Raw genomic sequence first — 21,113 nt, forward strand, 5'->3', positions numbered from 1 at the left:
TTATATAGCGCTTTATGCCGTAAATAGCCTCAAAGCGCTTTACATTTATTCCGCCGTCATTATAAAATGTCGGAACCATGTTTGCTGCCTACAAGTGGGGCAGGGTTCATCAGTACAACGACTGTGACTACCCCTAACAGGCTAACAGCTCCATTGCACCTTGGTAGGTTGAGGCAAGCGAGGCAAAGCGGCTTGCCCAAGGATACAACACGGTACGTGTACCGTCCCCACACACGTCGAGCAAGCTCTCATATTTTAAGTCCAAGGCCGTAACCACTGAGTCACCGTGTCCTCTGAACACTTTGGCTGTTCAATGGGATCACTGAATAGACCTTTAAATGACTGGTTATAGCATAAGGCTTTTTGTAACGTTTTATATGAAATAACGCCGCAACAATATTGTTAAAATCTTGCCAAAACGTTATTTCTAAATGCGTCTTGGCAAATATTTTTGCAAAATAGTTTGTCAACACTTTTAAGCGTTATTTAAAAATAACAGAATGCTTGAATGTTTAACAGCAAATTTTAATTAATTTTTTTCAATGTTATGAAAGCTTTTTTGTGCCATTTATATACCTTTTTTTATAACCCTACATTTAAACGTTGTCTGTCAAATATTTTGTATTTGATTGAATGGTATCAACCAGCATTTCGTAACATTCTATCCGGTATCAACTATAACATCTCTACATCTGTCTGAGAATGATAAAATCAATGAACAAAATATGTCAACTTACCTGTGACGATGATGGCCAAAATGAAAGAAATATCCAATTCCATTTTTTTAACAATTTTGCAGTTTATCCACTTACACAAAATCAGCTTTTGATACCAATCTTTAACTCTCAATCAAATTCGATTGATCAAACTACGAATTCATATTATGCGGAATGTTTATGCGGAAGTTAATCCGTTTCAAAGGAGACACCAGTCATTTTGATATCAAGTGGTATCTTCATCTGCAATCCAGGTGTCTAAACCGTAGCAAACATGAGGACAAATTGAACCATTGCTACGTGGCATGGGTCTGTTTGATTGGGTTATTCCAGTTGAAATCTGCACTACCCCTGTGGATAATTTTGCAAATATCTTCCACATGGGGAGTATGTTTTTCAAATGTAATTGGTCAGAGTTAATCATTTTGAAACTCATACTCCCCCTGCATTGTGGCTTTACCTATATCTTCCACAACTGGAGTGAGTATTTCAAATGGAAGTTGCCCAATTGTCTATTCTATTCAAAATTGATACTCCCTCGGTGGACTGTAGCTAAATCTTCCACAGGGGTAATGTGGATTTTAAATGGAAAAGCCCATTACTCTATTAACAGATATCGGGGAAATCTGCTTCTAAGAAGAAAACGTGGCATTATTATAGGCCAATCAAATTAAGCATATTATCCACCACTGATTATAACAGAATCCATTTTTCGTGAATACATCTCCCAAAAGTTTACACAAAAACATATCAAAAGTCCCAAAAAATCCCCGCAGTTGAAGAGTGCATACATCCAAAATGCCGCTGTTGCAATGGGTGAAATTTCAAACTTGGTCAAATCTTGCTATGAAAACCATACCATTGTATTTCTGTCGTCATAAGGATTCAGAAAAAGTATAGTTTGACCTATCTCCGATGTACATTTCTTGAGTTATAGGGGAAAGGTCAATGTTAAAATGTGTACTCTACAGGGGGACAAAAAATGAAAAATTCTCCGATTTGATAAAAAAATGGTCTTACATTGTTCCACTTGCAAAGATATTTAATACAAAGAATAGTTTGCCATATCTCAGGTGATTTGTTACCTTGAGCCTTGTTAGCCTTGACCTATTTTGTGCTGTTACCTATATAACAAACCATCCAATGTAATGCAATTTTATCATTTTGATTTATTTCTGCCAAAGGAACAATTTGAGACCAGTTGGATTAAAATTAAGCATATTTCAATTGCAAACGCCCATGGGCCCAATATTTGACCTTTGACCGTTTTGCTCAAGAACGTAAACTGGTTAAACTATACTTACTTTTTCTGGATCCTTATGAGGAGAGCAATACATTGGTATGGTTGTTAACAAGATTGGACCAAGTTTGAAATTTCCCATATGCGTAAGCGGCCTTATTGGAGTTATGCAAATTAGGCACTGTTCACTTCTTGGATTTTGGGGACTTATTAAATATGCTTTTCTGAAATGATTGGTGATTAAGGGGATTCTGTTACAATGAGTGGTGGGTTAACCCCTTATTTTTCTTAATTTGATTTGCCTAGGACAACGGAGTTTCATAAAATGTGACGTTGAGAAAAAAAAAAAGCCTACTTGAGACGGGCCGGCATGAAGTAGCTTCAACCGCGACAATACGGCTCCCGATATTATCTTTAATTTTAAGTATGATGTTGCAGTACTTGTATTAAATGAAATACGTTAATGATCTAATTAAGAGCTATTTTCATAATTTTGGCGGTTACCATGGTTTTAAGATACGGAACGATGCGATTTAATTTAATTCATACTTCATTTCATCCATCCATCACTTATATGATTGTCTTGAAATTAGTTCTTTTAATTTACCTGCTGCGCTAATAGCCTTTGTATCAAATGGTATCTTCATCTATAATCCAGGTTGAACCACTGCTACGTGGCAGCTTGTCATCGCCCCGATATCTTCATGGCAGAAATCGCCATGGTAGGTTGAATCCAGAGCCACGTATGGCCATTTTGTTCCGACCTTATGAGACGCAAAATTGGCTGAGTTACCTGACTAAGGCTACTGACAATAGCCGGGGTAATTGATTTCTTGCTGTGTGAGTAAGCTTGTATACGACATTGGGGGCAATGGTCATCGACCTCCACGGGAGTAGTGAGTGCAGCCATAGCCTGCGCGCTGTAGTCCATACAGGACCAGCGCAATATAAAATCAAAATTTTGGTCAGATTTTGAGTTCAAGACGCACAGTTCTTTCTCAAGACGCTAGCTAACGACTATCATATCTGTTCAACACGTATATTCAAGTGTAAGGAACCAGATCTGGATTCTTTAGACAAAATCAATTACGGGAGATATTCATCATTTTCTATCCCGGTATCCAAACATTTTCGTCTGATATCAAAATCGTGCATAGAACATTCACGTGTATCGGTCCCGGGTATTTATTTTATTATCTCTGCTGTACCAAGAAATTACTAGGCGATGTCGGTGTGCGTGGCACGTTTCCGTTTAATCACGCATAAGTGCTCCTATTAATATATGTCGGGGGAACCAAGAGTACGAAAGGATAGGAGTGCTCCCGAAAAGAACGTAAATCGATTTAAATTTTGCAATATTGTCTATAATGGAATGACCATGATTAATTATATAGCTCGAGCTATAATAATGAAAATTGCTTCCGAAATTACTTTTGCCTCAAGGTCGTTTATTATATTATATAGCATGTACAAGGTGTCCCATAAAAAGGTTACATTTAGAAAATTAAATTAAAGCCTTAATGTACGATTTCTGTAAAATTTTGATTTTGTTATTCTTTATTCAAAATGTTGAAATAGTATTAGTAATAACTGACGGGAAGGGTTGCTGTCCATTTTAGGTTGAAATAACAAGGTAGAGTGAAAGAAACCCCACTGGTTATTTTGGCCATTTAACACGCAGTTCTATGGGAGGACATATTATCATAATTTTTAAATTATGATAATATGTCTAACTTTGCTCTGTTGACCTACAAAGACAACAGATATGGCCGATTCCATTTAGGTGCAAGTTAGGACATATGTAAACATTACAAATATGCAAAAAAAAATCAGGTTTTAAAAAAAATCAACCTATTTCATGCTATAAAATCGTACATTATGGCTTTAACCGCATTTTGCGAGGGTACAACACTGTTATTTTTTCAGGTATTATTTTTGCATCCTTCTTGTAATCGTGTGCTAAGTTTCAACTCCGTATCAGCAACCTAACTTGTGAGCGCAGGATGACGGGGGTGTCAAGTGTGGCTAAACATGAAAATATAGTACAACGAAAGTTAAACACAAGTGCATCTTTCTTTTCTATTTTTTCTCATTACTTTTTATTTCTCTCATTTTCATTGGTTAAAAAAAATTTGGCACTAAACATCGAACCACATCACAATTAAAAGGGCATTTCGTGATCCACAGCCTCATCCCCCACTTTTCTCAAAAAAGTTGAGATTTTTATATCACTGGAATACTCTGGCTACATAATGTTTATGTACAAAATATTTCTTGCAGATTAATTCGTTTAGCAAAGATATCGCGAAATTTGAATTTCGATCTGGTGCACCAGAACGAAATTACAACGTATTGTCTATGGAGCAGTGTAATACACATAATCATGCATAACTCGCAAACGCAAAATCGGAATCAACTGAAATTTTGGGAATATGCTTTTTTGTGCATATGTACTGAAAAATGTCATAAAAGAGGATGCTAGGATCACGAAATACTCCTTTAAATACTACACATCTCTTATAGAGCATCTTGACTCTTGGAGGTAAGCATAAAGATGGTCATTAGAGAGGAACACTTTTTGCTGAAGGCATTTCTGCACGATGTATCTCCTTTCATTAACATAATAAAATTAATAACATTTTGCATTTAGGCTTTGTTTAGGTTTTGTTGAAATCGCTGCTGTGTTATAAACTGACAGAATATTGCTCATTTTCTGACTGAACTCTCAAAATAAAACTGAACAAGTTTAATTATCTATTCAACAAATTCTGAACGAAACCAACTGTACCACAATTGGGTATCACGAATCATTATATATGCTGTGCAGTTAATATTCATATATTCCTTTATACATAGGATGCTTCAGTTTTACACAAAACATATTCATCGAAAACCCGCCCACTCGGCTATTTCAAAAAGATAATCAGATTTCCTCAGAATGTGCAATAATTAGCATTACATTCAAGTTGTTTTTTACGTATTTAAAAACACTTGACCCGATGACGAATACCGCTGTGATACGGCACCTGTCATGCTATGGCTGGACCTATTCAAATGACATGTCAAATACACTGTACGCAGTAGCGAACCCCGTGTTGCATCAGGAATGCGCACGTAGTGAACTTGACATTCACATGAGTACTAGTTGAGGGTAAATATATTACATCATGAAAATGACATGTTTTTGCTGTGGTCATTTATTTATTTAGACTGGGAGCCCAGGAGATTTAATCAGCTCAGAAGACGCAAAAGGTTTGATGACCTGGTTATGTTAGTATAGGGCCACGATTCAATGATCTGTCGGATCACAGCTTGTACGTACAGTCTGGGAGAAAAAAAATAGGGGGCCAAAAAAGCATTTGTTCAGCTCAAGAGGCACATGGACAAAACTTGTTGGATATCACTCCCAGGAGGATGCTTTTTTCATGCCTATTTTTATGCAATGACAGCCATTTAGGCCTGTACGGGGGCCCAGAAAGTAGCCCCAGAGGGACCCGCCCATACGGTCTTATTCAGCTGAAGAGACACATGGATGAATCGTTTTGCATTGGAACAATGACCCATTGGTGTTTACAAAAATACCAATGACAGCAACTTTTTCCTGTATGGGGGCCCAGACAGTAGCATCAAAGGACCTAGTGTCCCATAACTGAATTATTCATAGAGTTCTTGCAATGTTTTTGACGACTGATGCATGTATCCTTATTCACTTGTCCTGCGAAAATCAGTGAAGTCACTTGTACACTTATATATCCTTGCGAATAAAATGCTCACGTGTTGCTGTCTCCAAATAACTATCTCCTTGTGCGGCTTTCTCCAAACACTTATCTCCTTGCGCTGCTTTCTCCAAAATGGTGCTTCTTTCACCAATTCCTCTTTCTCCAGGAAACAGGCTTATTTCGACACTGCTCCACCGTATTTGACAGGTGTGTTGTTTAGTATTAAACCAGACTCCAACAATTCGACAGAAGAACTTTAATCTTTTGATCAGGAGGAGCACTTTCGTGTACTCATAAATCTTCTTCGTTGCTGTATTAGAATAGCACATTATTGGCTGTGTAAACTGGTTAAAATGTACTTCTTTTTTGAAGCAGGAAGACGACCAACACAATCATGCAGAGTTTACAATGCCCGTGACATTCTGTAAGGTGCCGCTTCAAGCTCTCACATTTTATACCAATACTCATCCAAAAACCCACCATCTATTAATAAACCAGTACTTAATTCACATCTTCACAACAGATGATGCAATATTGGGATTTCCCAAGATCATTTATACACATTAACCTTTCACATTACATCACATCCGTGGTTTTTTCCTAATGGGCAATACACTGAACTGGGGATACCAAAGTTACAAACATAGCTATGACTTTGTTTACAGTAATTTGGGGGGAATCTCAAAATTATTTTACACACCAACTCTTGCAAGTGCAAGGGGGTTCCCATCTCATGAAATACTTTCAGCTTGTAAACAAAGCTAAATAATTAAATTAAATTACTCAGGGCACATCACAGTTGCTTTGTGCTATTAGAGTGCTACAAAGTGAGTATTAAAAAAAAAATTAGGTACCCATTCAAAATAACTGGTGTCTGGATTTAATAACAGTTGAGGCACAAGGAAAATTATAAAACATAAATCTCCTAATAAAAACAGGAGCTTGCGAAAAGACACGAACACACCATGAAAGAGGAGATTTCTAGATCTGTGTTCTAATCAGAACAGATCCAATATCTTACAACCATCACGAATATATAAAATGTTGTCATCTACCATGTCTAACGCATTTTCATTAATTTACATTTACCGACGGCATCCGCCTCATTCTGTCGCGTTGAGTCATATATCTATCTATTTTACATCCTAATATTTCGAATCTCAGTGCGTAATAGTGATTTGCTTTGCTCAGACAGTTAATGCGTACAATACGGGCATGTACTGGTTCAGAAAAAGTTGTGGTCAACTTGGCGTCCTTTTCAACGTTGCCCGGAAATATCTGTAGGAGAGAGAATGTTATGAGTCATTAACAAATTTAAAAGCACTTCACAGAGACATGATGGTCTGCAAGTCCATGAGCATATATAAGACAATGTTTACTATCTACTTACAATCGCGTTTCCATTTCGATCTGCAACAAACACCTCGTCGGCACCAGCAGTCATGAATGTTGACACTGTGAAAGAAGTAACCCAGTATGGATTTCTCTGACCACCACCCTGCGTTATAACACCTGATACATAGGTCTGGTAACCTAATGATAAAAGAAATTTTTATAAGCTATTGGCCTAGGGTTTCTTATTATCGTTCGCTTGTAAATCTCAAGAATAGTACATCTTAGCTAGGTTAAACTATATTTTCCTTAAACCTTATGACAAGAGATGTGTCTTTGAGCATTTTTAACATTATTGTAACCTTTGAGTGAACCCAATACGGCAAATGTGTATTTTATTCTTGGGAACACGGTGAGCATCATGTCTTTTGAGCAAGGTTAGTTTGGTTATTAAGTATTTTCATTTATTTATCAGGAGTCCAGCAACTGATGCTTAAAATAAATTTGGTTATACAATGCCACCGTTTCTACATTGTGCAGTGTGGTTACCTATATCAGCCTGTATCCAAATTGTTCCGCTCTGACCCGGAACCGAACACCAAAAACCCCAATGATGATTCAGCCTTCCATTTGTGGCTCTGTTGGAGCCATACACTGATGTAGCCTGAATATTTGCATCTGGTATTTCACCATTTTCCATTCCAAGATAATCGATGCAAACTGGAATTGAAACAGCGACATTGGTTACAAGAATAAACTTGGATGAATATTCTAACGGAACTGTGGTGTAAGAAAAAATAAAGGCCAATTTGATTTGCTCACCCGGACGATCGTACACATCATCAAAATTAAGATTTTGGTACCTTTGTCATTGTCATAGTTGAGCTAACATATAACCTGCTAGTGGTTCAGCCAAAAGCCGTGTATTTAAGACAAAATGAGACAGTTATATTAATATGTAATACTGACAGTATATACATTTTAGCAACGTGTATTTGAATGGGACATCAGCTTCGCCAATACTAACGTTTTCTTTGTTTTTGCCACAATTTTCACTTTTAAAGTGCCAAATGACAGTTTGAATGACCTATCCTTCACTTTTAAGCAATTTATAAACAATTTAAGTTTTTACCCTCGCGCTGGGATCACTGAATGGGACTTGGGAAAAAGGTCCAACCCATGGTCCAACTTATATAATTGATGGAATCTGCCGAGGCAAGAAGGCTACCAGATTAAAGCCTAGAACAGCGTCTATCATAACATTAACCAAATTCAATAATGAAACCAAAATGTCAATTGACTCAGTTCCAACAATATTTCTCTATCATATTAACATTTTCATTATATTTAAATTATTACACATTTTGAATGAGTTTAAATTTAAAAAGGAAACATTCAGTTTTGATATTACACTATTAGTTTTGTGATTCATTTAGAATCAACCATACTACAAAATTTTACAAAGATATACTAACATGGATTGCATGTTATTCCATCTCCACTGTAATCGGCGTTACATGCACATGTGAAGGAACCATAGGTATTAGTACAAGCAGCATTTACGTCACAGTTATCAGTACTAGAACTACATTCATTAATATCTGTACATAAATATATGAAATAAGTCATATGTATTTGGTAAAACACAGATTTTGAGGTATAATAACAAAAAAGTTAAAATATTCATGTACTCTAAAACATGATAATTAAAACTCAATAACGCTTGAATGAATTTAAATTGGCTTTCCTTGGCAACTTACTGTATCAATTGCTTTGAAAATCATTTATAATCAAGCATATTGAACATGAGCATGTTATTCCATCTCTACTTTAACCGGTAGTACATAAACATGTGAAGGAACCAATGGTATTGGTGCAAGTAAAATTTCGACAGGAATGCACCATTTCGAAACAGTAGTTTGACTCGCGTATAGGTGACATTTGTTTGGAATACATATAACGGATATGTTACAAAATAGACAAACCTGTGCACGTGATTCCATTCCATATGTAACCGGCATTACATGCACATGTGAAAGAACCAACGGTATTGGTGCAAGTAGCAGTTGCGCCACAGTTATCAGTACCCGAAGTACATTCATTAATATCTGTACATAAATATATGAAATCAGTCGTGACATTGAAAAGACCTCCGATGACCTTGAAATGACACAATTCGTGAAAAATGTAGGCAGTAAATTCAATAATAATATATCTACTAAATAATCTGATGACCTTGAAATGACCTTCATTATGTTTTGAATCATATCAACATTACATGTACTAATTTTCATTCAAATGGATGAACTTTGGAATATGACCCCTTTTGACTTTTGATTGACCTCTGGTGACATTGAAATGACCTCCATCGTATCCTGAGTCATATTAGGATCATATATACTAATTTTCATTTAAATTGGACACACTTTCGAATTTACTCCTTTTGATCCCAAAACAAACCCCTCCGGATGTTTAAGACAAAGCTGATTATAACTATAAATTCACGTAACGCTAGAGCTTTTTTGGCATTATTCTGATGATCACAGCGCTTAGTATCCAGCAAATAGTCAATTTTAAGTTGATTATCAGTAATCAACCCTATTTTACTCCTGCATGACCTTGAACGCAAAAGCTATGTACACACCATATACACCAGCTTATGTCAATGCATATGTGTCAGTCGTATCTCTGTACCATGTAATATGCAGGAAAAGGGGCACTTTGACAGTATTTGGTTATGTACCAGAAATACACCCTAACGACTTTTGACCTCAAATCCGTGTACACCCTATAGGCCCCGGCATTAGCCAAGGTCAATGACCAAATCTCATTACGATACAATGTAATTTGTAGTCAAAGAAGAATTTTTGGTAAAATCACATTCTTTTGCCATAATTACGTATGGGTCAGATCAAATGTAAAGGCTGGGGTAGTGAGCCTTTGCCTAAAGGTTCGTTCATACTACCACCGCATTTGCGATGCGTTGCTTTGCGATGCGGTGCGTTGTAGCTCGTTGTCGCACTGCATCGTACTGCAAAATACTGCGGCAAAAGTAATCGATATATCGGCATCGCAAAGCAACGCATCGCAAATGCGGTGGTAGTATGAACGAACCTTAAGTTTAGTCATTATTATGTTTTCAGAATCTTACTCCCTATACTTTGTACAGAGCTGTAGAGTCCGATTTTTTCACACACCTGGACTCAAAATACAAAACTCGGACTGTATTCAATCATTACAGCCCAATTGGGTGCAATACTCTTTGTGAGATTTAATATTGCCATGTCATTACTAACTACAATCTACACCCAATTGGGCACCATACTCACCAAGATCTGGCAACACTGGCAACAACCAAACTAAAAACTGAATTGGCTGTGTGTGGCTGAGTGAACTGGGGAACTGCAGTGCAGCAGGGACATAAATCCCAGTGCATTTCTAACTCAAAAATCATTTGATTTGGAAATTAAAGTAGAAAAAGATGACAGCAAGTGTTTTGAGCTGTAATGTTTCAAGATTGTTCATGTTTTTAGAGTTGCGTAGAATGCATGAGCAGGAAGTCAAGGCCAAGGTAAGTAAGCTTACTTTTCAATAAGCTTATTTTGGAAGTTGCACAAGACAATCATGACAATGGGACATGCATGCTTATGTGCTTGCAATTGGCATTGTGTGAAGCTAGAAAGGTAGGTTTATTCTATTTATTTCTAGAGATGATTAGACAACACAAATCACAAAGCTTAGCCTCAAGGCTTAGTCTAGGCTAGGAATTCATTAGCCCAATGTCTCATAGTTCTAACTGAACTGCTAGGGCTGGCCTATATGCATGCAGCTGCCAGGACCAGGTCTATAAATATGTACGGGTGGGAGCAATTGAATATAAAACTCATGCATATAAATCAGCTAGGCCTGAATTTAAGTCCAAGCCTAGTCTTAGGCCTAGATGCTGATTTCATAACTTCTACCGCTTGCCGTTTCATCAATCACGCCGCTTGTACTTTTTTGTAACAGTGCAAGCGGAGCGGCACCCGCTGAACGGCAGCGACATGAATAAAGCCAATGTTGCTGCTCAGCACCGACAGAAATCATTTAATGTTCTCATACGGTATGTCAGAGCGAGTGCGACGCAGCTCCCGAGTTGACTTGAAATTGAATTAAATTCCTAGACTTCGCGATCTGTCGCTTTGGGCAAACTGGTAGAGTGATTGATATCTTGGCTTGATGTAACCATAGCTGGTGCGACAGCACAGTGCAGTAAAATCATTGTCAGAGCAGCAATGCGGCAGGAAAGTATGAAACCAGCATATGCCACAGGTGTCAGTCTCTTTAGACTATACTGCTAGCATTGGTAATCCTTCAAATATTGCAGCTGCACCAAAGTTTACCAGTACTGTATTTTGCTGGCCATGAACTTGGAAGCTGCATGCCTTCAAACTAATTTTCCATAAAGAGATTCAAGACAAATAAAGATTCTGAAAGCATAATAATGATAAAATTGGATGTTTTTTTTCACCCAATACTTCAAATTAATTGGTCTCGCTATGAGTTTTAAAATATTGGACGAGACGTATAGCTCGACCAATTAATTTGTAGTATTGGGTTCAAAAAATCCAATTTTATATCATAATCGGGCAATAAATTAAGGAGTTATAGTAAATTCTGTCAAGGATGTGAGAAGAAAGAAAGAAAGAAAGAAAGAAAGAAAGAAAGAAAGAAAGAAAGAAAGAAAGAAAGAAAGAAAGAAAGAAAGAAAAAATGAAAGAAAGAAAGAACATAATGAATCTTGTTTGATTGATCACATGACAAATATTGGTATTGAAACGAATTTGTTTTGAAAAATCATAGCAAGCAATAAGAATGCATAATTTCCAAAAGGTATGGCTCACATAGAGGTTACAATTATTTAAAATAAATAGAATGGTGATATGGCACAAAATAGACTAACCTGTGCATATTACTCCATCTCCTCTGTAACCGGCATCACATGCACATGTGAAGGAACCAACGGTATTGGTACAAGTAGCATTTGCGTCACAAATATTAGTACTCAAAGAACATTCATCAATGTCTGTATTTTGATGATTTTGAGGTATAATAAAAAGAACAGTTAAAATGCTTATTGTACTATAAAACATGACCCAAATCGAACTCAATAACGCTTGAATAAATTGGTTATGCTTGCTAACATTATGTATCATATTTATTGATATAATATACTAACCTGTGCATATTACTCCATCTCCTCTGTAACCGGCATCACATGCACATGTGAAGGAACCAACGGTATTGGTGCAAGTAGCAGTTGCGTCACAATTATCAGTACTCAAAGCACATTCATCAATATCTGTATTTGAAGATTTGGAGGTATAAAAAAACACAATTAGAACTCACTAACACTTGAATAGCTTTAAATTTTGTTTCCTTGGCAACATAATTCATCTTGTTAGATTGATCACATCACTAATATTAGTACTGAAACGAATTGTTTTGAAAACTTATAATCAGTCATATTAAGCACTTAACATAGGAATGCGCCATTTCCAAAAGGTATGGCTCGCATAGAGATGACAATGATTTAAAATTAATAGAATGATGATATGGCACAAAATAGACTAACCTGTGCATGTTTCTCCATCTCCACTGTAACCGACATCACATGCACATGTGAAGGAACCAACGGTATTAGTGCAAACAGCATTTGCGTCACAGCTTTCAGTATTCAAAGCACACTCATTAATATCTGTATTTTGAGGATTTTGAGGTATGATCAAAAGTTTCTTGAATATAAAACATAACACAACTAGAACTCAATAACGCTTGAATGAATTTAAATTGTTAAAATATAAATTTTGTTTGATTGATCACATCACAAATATTGGTATTGAAACGAATTTGTTTTGAAAACGTGTAAGCAATCATAGTAAACAATTTACATAGGAATGCATCATTTCCAAAAATTATGCCTCGCATAGAGGTGACAATTATTTGAAATGAGTGGAATGGTGATATGTCACAATATAGACTAACCTGTGCATGTTACTCCATCTCCACTATAACCGACATTACATGCACATGTGAAGGATCCGACGGTATTAGTGCAAGCTGCATTTGCGTCACAGTTATCAGAACATTCATTAATATCTGTACATAAATATGTGAAATAAGTCATATGTATTTGGTAAAACACAGATTTTGAGGTATAATAAAAAAAGTTAAAATATTTCATGTACTCTAAAACATAATAATTCAAACTCAATAACGCTTAAATGAATTTAAATTGGCTTTCCTTGGCAACATACTGTATCATTTTGGGCGAGAAGCGTAAGCGTCTTGACATATTTCCGGTGTTGCAGAAAACAATCGTGCTGTCTATACATGTGTACTCGGGAAACTACAGATGCGATAGAAGTGTTAATTAAAATTTGTAATAATTACTTTTTGTTGATATTTAAACAATGCTATAAAATCATCTTAGGCAGAAATGTGTTTGTATTAAAAGAACTAATTGTTGTCAACTAGAATTATTTGTATGCAAATCCGAAAGTTGCAACAGATATTTTCATTTATTTGTTTGTTTAGCATGATTGCCATTTTAACGTAACGTTTGGGCGCGATGTACCACGAGGGCGTAAACAAATTAATTTACCGTGCCCAGACGGCGAGTAGAGCGAGCGCCTTAATATAGAAAGAAGGCAAAACCGCTCAGCCGTGTGGCGCTTTCCATACGTCTCGGAATACGGAAGTAAATCGGGAAGTTAATTTCGCAGCTGCCATGATCACTAGTACGCGCCGTGCTGAGTGATCTGAGCCTAACCAACACGGCGAATTTAAAACCATCACAGCGCCTCAGTCTCACCCAGTAATATAATCAAATTGGTACTGCATTTAATTAATTCGAAAGCATTTTAGTGGGGTTCATTATCGAACCCCATGCAACGGTTTTAGCCAGTTTACATACCAGCACATTCTCCATTTGTTTGAATCCACGTTATATTTCCGATAAATTGATTGTGATGACATCAAGCAATTCAGTCTGAATATGCAGCACTTTATTTCTTACCTTTCTATATGAATCATTTCAAAACTGTATTCTACGCTTCAAGTTGCACAAAACCTAACCCAATCAAACAATTACAATAAACGTAAGTAGCTGCATAATATCATACAGAATAAAAAACAACTTTGGATATATTGCAATATCATTTCGCAAATTTGATTTATGTTCAAACATATTTCGTGTACTCTGAAACATGATATAAGTAAAACTCAATAACGCTTGAATAAATAATTATTGGCTTTTCTTGGCATCACAATACATCATGTTTGATTGATAATTTCACAAGAATTGGTGCTGAATGTTCAAGTTATAGTTTAAAGTCTATGCGGTCTATATCGGTTCTCCACAGCAACTTTCCGTGGTTGGCCTTGATTTCTTGCTCAAGTGAATAGTTTTGTCCATGCAGTACTTTGTTCTTTATTTCCCGCTCAAGTGATTAGCTGTTTTAGAGGGTTTTTTTTCTAATTCCTGACGTTTTCTGTAGCGGAAGACGCAGAGGTAAATTGTAGCCGCTGGCAGAAGATAACCTGATCCATTAATGTGTAAGTTTCCTTCTGGTTTGTTATTTTGTTTGTTTTATTGCATTATTATTACCTTTTGTTCTGGACATTGTCGTCGGTGCCGCACGTTAACGTACACTCCGATGCCAGTCAGAATGTTGCTTATAACAATTATCATGAGAACGACAATCATGACCCAACGCAGTTTCTTGGACGTGCAAATGATGCCCTCCGAATTAGATGTACGAGCATCTGTCACTGTAATATGCAGAAAACCAGTAAAATAGTGTTGACATTACGTATTCATTATGCTATCCAATCACTGGTCAGGAAATGCGACCAAGCCCAGTGATTGGCAAGTACAGTGAATGAGCAACAGGAACAGGGTACAAGTTTATTATGACTTATGTGTGAATGTTTTACTTGTGAAACTTTTTAATACCCTCATCATTAAATTTAGTGACTAAATTGGATCAATCTTGTGCAGAGAGCCGATTGAAAAATGTAGCAAGCCAGAGTTTTTGAACCATAAAATTGAAATAACCTGGGTTGTTTTCTTTACAAATTATTTAATACAATAACAGGCGTTGAATAGGCGTAAAAATAAGTGACTCGTTGAAAGCAGTGAAAATGAAATACTGAGGTATGATCAATAGAGGTGGCGATTCCCATACGCAATGAACGTGCGCCCGTCTAACTATTCAAATCATTCTCCTGCGACGGAGGCCTCTTATTTAGCTATTATTTAATATTCTTCACGTACAAAATAAGTGTGCGGACAACGAAGAAAATGCACACAATCTGTCCGTTCTACCCTTGTATCGAGAGGAAGAAATTGAATTCTACCATTACCCCCCCCCCCCTTCTGTGAACCAAGGGGACCACTTTGGGCACATTCAAATTTTAATTGGCTTTCGCTAACATGTTCACCTGCCCCATACAAGCTGAAATCAATATCAAATATAAAGTGGACACCATTTCCCACTTGAGCACAGATCTGAGACTGACTATTTTATATGTGCTCGTATGAAACGTTCGACGTGATCGCTCAATGTTAGCTGTAACGACAATCTACTCTCTCCACATACGGTATTGTACACGTAAAGTCGCTCAATAATTGATACATTCGGAACGACCACGCTAATTCGAAGCGTCCGTTAGAAACGTTTGGCGTAATCGCTCAATTTTAGTCGCAATGATAATCTACGCTCTCCACATATTGTGCACGTGAAGTCGCTCAATAATTGATACGTCCGGATCGACTACGCTAACTGGAAGCGTACGTCCCTTTAAAACGTTTGCCGCAATTGTTCAATCTATGTCCATCACATACTGTACATGATGATGTGCAATCGCTCGATAATTGATACGTCCCGATCGACCACACCGGACGGAAGAGTTCATTTATAATCGTGACGTCGCTGTGAATTTTGTCTTTTTTCACTTGTCGTTTCAAGCCTAACTTCATCGAAGACAGATTTATCGTTCCTACCCATATTTCCTGACATGTTCATCCTAACGAAGTCTCGAAAAAGTGAACATGTTGAGACTTTTAACCTTATTTATATTCTCCATCCACTGACCGATAAACACGAACAAATATTTTACACCCAACTCGAAAACGTAAGTTTACCCCTTATACATGTAGATGACGCGAGAACACCGAAAAGACTTAAGACCTCGGAAATGTCTCTAAAGAATGAAGTCTCGGAAGTGTCTCTAAAGAATAAAGTTTCAGAAATGTTTCTAAAGAATAAAGTCTCTGAGTGTCTCAATAGACCATAATACTACTTATATATTTATGGCATCAACAGAAATACTGGGAATCAATCTGTGGATTTTGTTTTAAGTATAACTAACCTCCTCCTTCTCTGCCAACATCATATTCCACCATTTCCATCTTATTCGTAAATAAATTCTTATCATCGCAGGCCATTTTGGAATAAAATCTGTAGAGCGAAAATGTGAGTAAAGACGTACATACAATTATTTTGGTTGAAATTCAAATACTCAAAATAAAATAGTGTATTACACTCCTAGAACACATGTTAAATTGATTAACCAATACGGGTTACCAGGTGAACCACACAATTTTAACCAATAAGTTTAAATTTTTTAACACACGTTATTAGAGGGTAATTTAAACTTAAAAATTTTAACCACAAATGTGGTGGTTCACCTGATAAGCAGGGCGAGTGGCATCGGGGTTGCACGAATAATCAGAGGCACTTTACAATAATTATAGGTTAATGAACGCGTATTACTTATTGGGAGAGAAATTAGACAAAATAATGCACGCGTGCTGATGTTGATGCGTCTAATGCACGAGCCCCGAAGTGCATTATTTTGTCTAATTTCTCGAGCGATAAGTAATACAAGTTTATTAATCTATTTCATACACGAGAAGAAAAAAACACGTGATTTTTACTTTTTTATATAACAAATTATCACTAAAAATGTTGGAAAACAGAAGCAAATCTAAATGCATCAACCCGCCCGAAAAATGAATCAATCCTACGCGACGCGAACGCGCGCGAAACACTGCGCGTAGTACGCGGAGTGCACAATATACACAATCAATGCATGTTTCGTACTTTTCTAACAGCTTTTCTGATTGGCTGCTTTGATATAAGAGTGTATGAATATCATATAAACCACTAAAATTGAAAGCGGTTATATGAGGATAGTCAGAAGGATCATTAGTGCTAAAACCAAATAAAAGTTTTATAAACCCTAACCGTTACCAACAATTGTTTCCTGTACTTGCTTAAATAATTCAAAACGGGTATCAAACAACCATGTGGTAAACCTGTCGCGTTAGTTTCCTATAAATTAGCGGAACAAAGGCCCTCTATGAAAAAAGGGTCATGGCCTGATAGTAATACACGAATGTAGTTTTTGATTTTTCTAAGTGGCGATTTGGTTTTATCAAATTGTAAACGAGATCATGGAAACACTGTTACACATAATATAATGACACTGGGCAATAAACGTTTTAATGTTTTTGTAGTTGTTATAACAATGCATACACATTGAAATTGAAATACTAATAAAATCATAACTGTTTAATAACGTTAAGAACTGATATCAACGAAATTTCATATTTTGTATTAGTTTATTTAACTATTTCATACGTTTCATTATCGACTACAAACATATAATTACCATTGTGACCGCGATCATTAGTACTGCTTGATCCACGATAACATGCAGGCCTATCTCCGTACCCGAAAGGCCCCACCCTTATCCTCCTCGGTTCGCATAAACCTGTATTCCTTGTACCCATGACCTCATCCCTGGCCAGTACCCCTACCCATCCCTGTGACCCCTAGAAGGCATAAACCGATCCGTGGGACACCTTATCATGACTCGGTGTCTAAATCCACTGCCCTCTGAGTGTTCAACGGCTAACCCGAGCGTTCGATGGGTCCGCCGAGCGTTCGTCAGGTCGAGTGAGCATTCGACTGGTCGAGCGAGTGTTCGACAGATCGAGCGAGCAGTCTGCCCTGCATTCGATCGGTCTAGCCAGCATTCGAGGGGTATTTTAATATCTTTGTATCGTCACATAGACATATACCTCCTACATAATATCGAATGATATTAATATTACGTTTACTCTTATTTGCCTATATGGAATGATTTGCAAATATGAGAAACCAATCGACATTATATAATTCGATACTTTGTTTCACAATCTTCAGAAGTTAGTCTGTATCGACACATATCCGCGTTAATGCCTTAAAAGATAACTTGTACGGCTTTCCGCCGTCGAAAAGTGCATTTTCGCTCAACGTATGTCTTCCCCTTCGAGTGGCCAATCGTCGTTATTATCATCACCATCAATATTTGTTCAACCACTTGCATTTCTGTGTGGTCGAGTGGTTAGAAAACATGTGACGTGTCATGTCAAAAGGAGACACTTTTGGGCAGAATCGTAAATGGCGAAATAACCAAAAATCTTCCCGGGGTGATTTTTTTCACAATTTGGGTTTGTTGCGAATTTGTGATGTTATTTTAAAATGTTAAAAATATTGTCTAATAGTTTCAGACCGGAATATAACTGGCATCTTGTATTTTGTGAGACATTTTTCAAGGTAATTACTACTCTCAACATTGTCAATAGTATTTTCAAAGGCCGATATTAGCTTACGAAGTCAATATCTTCACCTAGGAATGTCCGATTTCATTGGGGAAAACGGTGTTGTGGAGCAAAATATCTCTATATTTAAGATATGTGAAAACCTTAAAATTGATAACCTGCCCAAAAGTGTGCCCCTCTGACATGACACGTCACATATATACATGTGGTGGATCAAGCGTAACTGCACATTTTTACACACACGGGTTAGAGTCTCGTGACCCTGTGTAGTCCTATCATTTTTCCTCTCATATTCCTGATTCCCCCACACCCCATTCGTTAGTTATTCGTCTTTTTACTCTGTTGATGCGTTTTATATTGGTATATATACGCAAAGTTGGCCTAGGTATTGGTATGTGCCAGTGTCAGATACGATCATTTAACATAAAATGTAGTTGGAAATCTTTTATTCGTTCACTTTCAGTCACGTTCTAATTTAGAAGCAAATCGGCAGGAAATTGCTTTTACCAAGAAGCAAATCGGCGAAAAATTGCTTTTACCAAGAAGCAAATCGGCGGGAAATTGGTTTTACCAAGAAGCAAATCGGCGGGAAATTGCTTTTACCAAGAAGCCAATCGGCGAAAAATTGCTTTTACCAAGAAGCAAATCGGCGGGAAATTGCTTTTACCAAGAAGCAAATCGGCGGGAAATTGCTTTTACCAAGAAGCAAATCGGCGGGAAATTGCTTTTACCAAGAAGCAAATCGGCGAAAAATTGCTTTTACCAAACCTAAATTCTTTGATCAATCAAGCAACCACTATAACCATGATAAAGCGACAAATGATCATAAAGCCACTAGCCCTTCCACGATTTTGTATGAAACAGGAATTTAATAAGATATCGCATGCCAGAGTTGTGCCGCAAACTTTGGCTGTCTTTTAGTGAATCTCGATCTCTGTCTTCGCTCCCCCAACTCAATGTTGACAAAGACATGTTGTCAACATGTACTTGAGACCCTCTAACGTTGAAAGAGGGAGGTGGTGAAGGATGTGATATAGGGTGGAGTCTTTTCTGCGTATGCATTATAACCAGGTTTCACTCGCCTTCATACTATTGGTATAGTACGCATTTGAATTGTTTCTGAGCAAGTGTGCCATCTTTTTTTTCGCAGTTTGTAGATGCGTAAAACATTACAATAAAATAAAAAGTAATGAACCTAATAATTCAAATCGTTCGCCCATAAACAATTCGCTACTGAAAACATCAAAACTCCACGACGTTTCACAAACTTTCCAGAACTGATTCCGGCAATTCATTTGCAGATGCGTATACTATATAATTGTCTTAAATAACTCTAATACAGTAGTTTAACCAAGCCATGTGTGTTACTAATGATATCTAAAACCCGAAAGGAAAAGTATAAGTGGTTGTTTGTATGTACCCACCTGCTATAATGCTCATCTACTAATAAAAATCAGCAACCTCCACTCTAGATAGTTCTCCTGAAATTCTACAAACTGTTCAAAACCTTAATCGCACCCGATATTTATGCCTTCAAAATCACAGGGTCCGTTTATTGATTGTCATTAATACCATAATAGGGCTTCCTCAAGTCATTATAGGCATACCACATCCATGCAGGGAAACTATATTTATTAGGGGGTGTGCAATAATTACCGGTCCGAGAAAAAGGGTGTGCAAGGAAAAAAAATGCAGGACGAAAGGAGGGCAAGAGATTGTTGGCACGTCAAAAAAAAAAAAAAGGGGCACTCATTCAGGAAAACAGTAGGGAAACGTTATATATCTAGACCATTTAAGGATCGCCAATTTGGTTCCCAACAATTTGGCATGTGCAGATTGGGGCACTGATTTTTGGCAGGCCGAGAGGAGGCAAGCAATTTCTGACAGACCTAAAGGGGCAATGTTGATTTAGCAGGACAAGAATGGGCAAGCATTTTGACGCTCCCCCGATAATTATTGCACAGCCACTAAAGGATACGGTGGTGTGATTAGTTTCCGCCTGAATTCATTCCACAGGTGAGAGGATATATGAAATGGATAATGCTAGCTAACCACGTGACCGCCCAACAATAGAACGTCATAGAAGAATAGTTGACTTTCTCAATACCATATATGGATGCAAAAGCTACAAAGGTAGCCAAAACGGAGAAACCACCGCACAACTCTCCGGTGCTGCATAATTATGACCCAATAACAACCGGATATTGTCCTCTTATAGGTATACTGCCCAATCACGACAAAACACATTAAGGCATGGGGTACGGTATGTGCGAACTTGAAGTACGGGTATCTGAAGAAGCGAAGCGACCAGATACACAAAATCACAGCGGCTGTAGTGACTGGGCCGCCGAGTGCGAATATGTTTTTATTTTGGAAGGTTCGTGTTTGTTTTAAATTTTGGGATGTTTTCCAAAATTTGATATTTTAGGTGGTATTTAAAAAAAGCGACATGC

At 37.2% G+C, this 21,113-nt stretch overlaps 1 protein-coding gene across 1 annotated transcript; it reads right to left on the reverse strand.

Moving 5' to 3' along the window:
* Positions 1 to 4,043: 4,043 nt before the first annotated feature.
* On the reverse strand, positions 4,044 to 9,253 carry LOC140138906 (neuropilin-1-like). Its single transcript, XM_072160692.1, has 5 exons — positions 8,993 to 9,253; positions 8,483 to 8,608; positions 7,557 to 7,727; positions 7,066 to 7,208; positions 4,044 to 6,953 (listed from the first exon to the last, which is right to left on the reverse strand). The coding sequence occupies exons 3-5, from the start codon at positions 7,705 to 7,707 to the stop codon at positions 6,750 to 6,752; spliced, it is 498 nt and encodes a 165-aa protein (XP_072016793.1). The 5' UTR covers positions 7,708 to 7,727; positions 8,483 to 8,608; positions 8,993 to 9,253; the 3' UTR covers positions 4,044 to 6,749.
* Positions 9,254 to 21,113: the final 11,860 nt, after the last annotated feature.

This window comes from Amphiura filiformis, chromosome 18, assembly GCF_039555335.1.
Source record: "Amphiura filiformis chromosome 18, Afil_fr2py, whole genome shotgun sequence".
Classification (NCBI taxonomy): Eukaryota; Metazoa; Echinodermata; class Ophiuroidea; order Amphilepidida; family Amphiuridae; genus Amphiura; species Amphiura filiformis.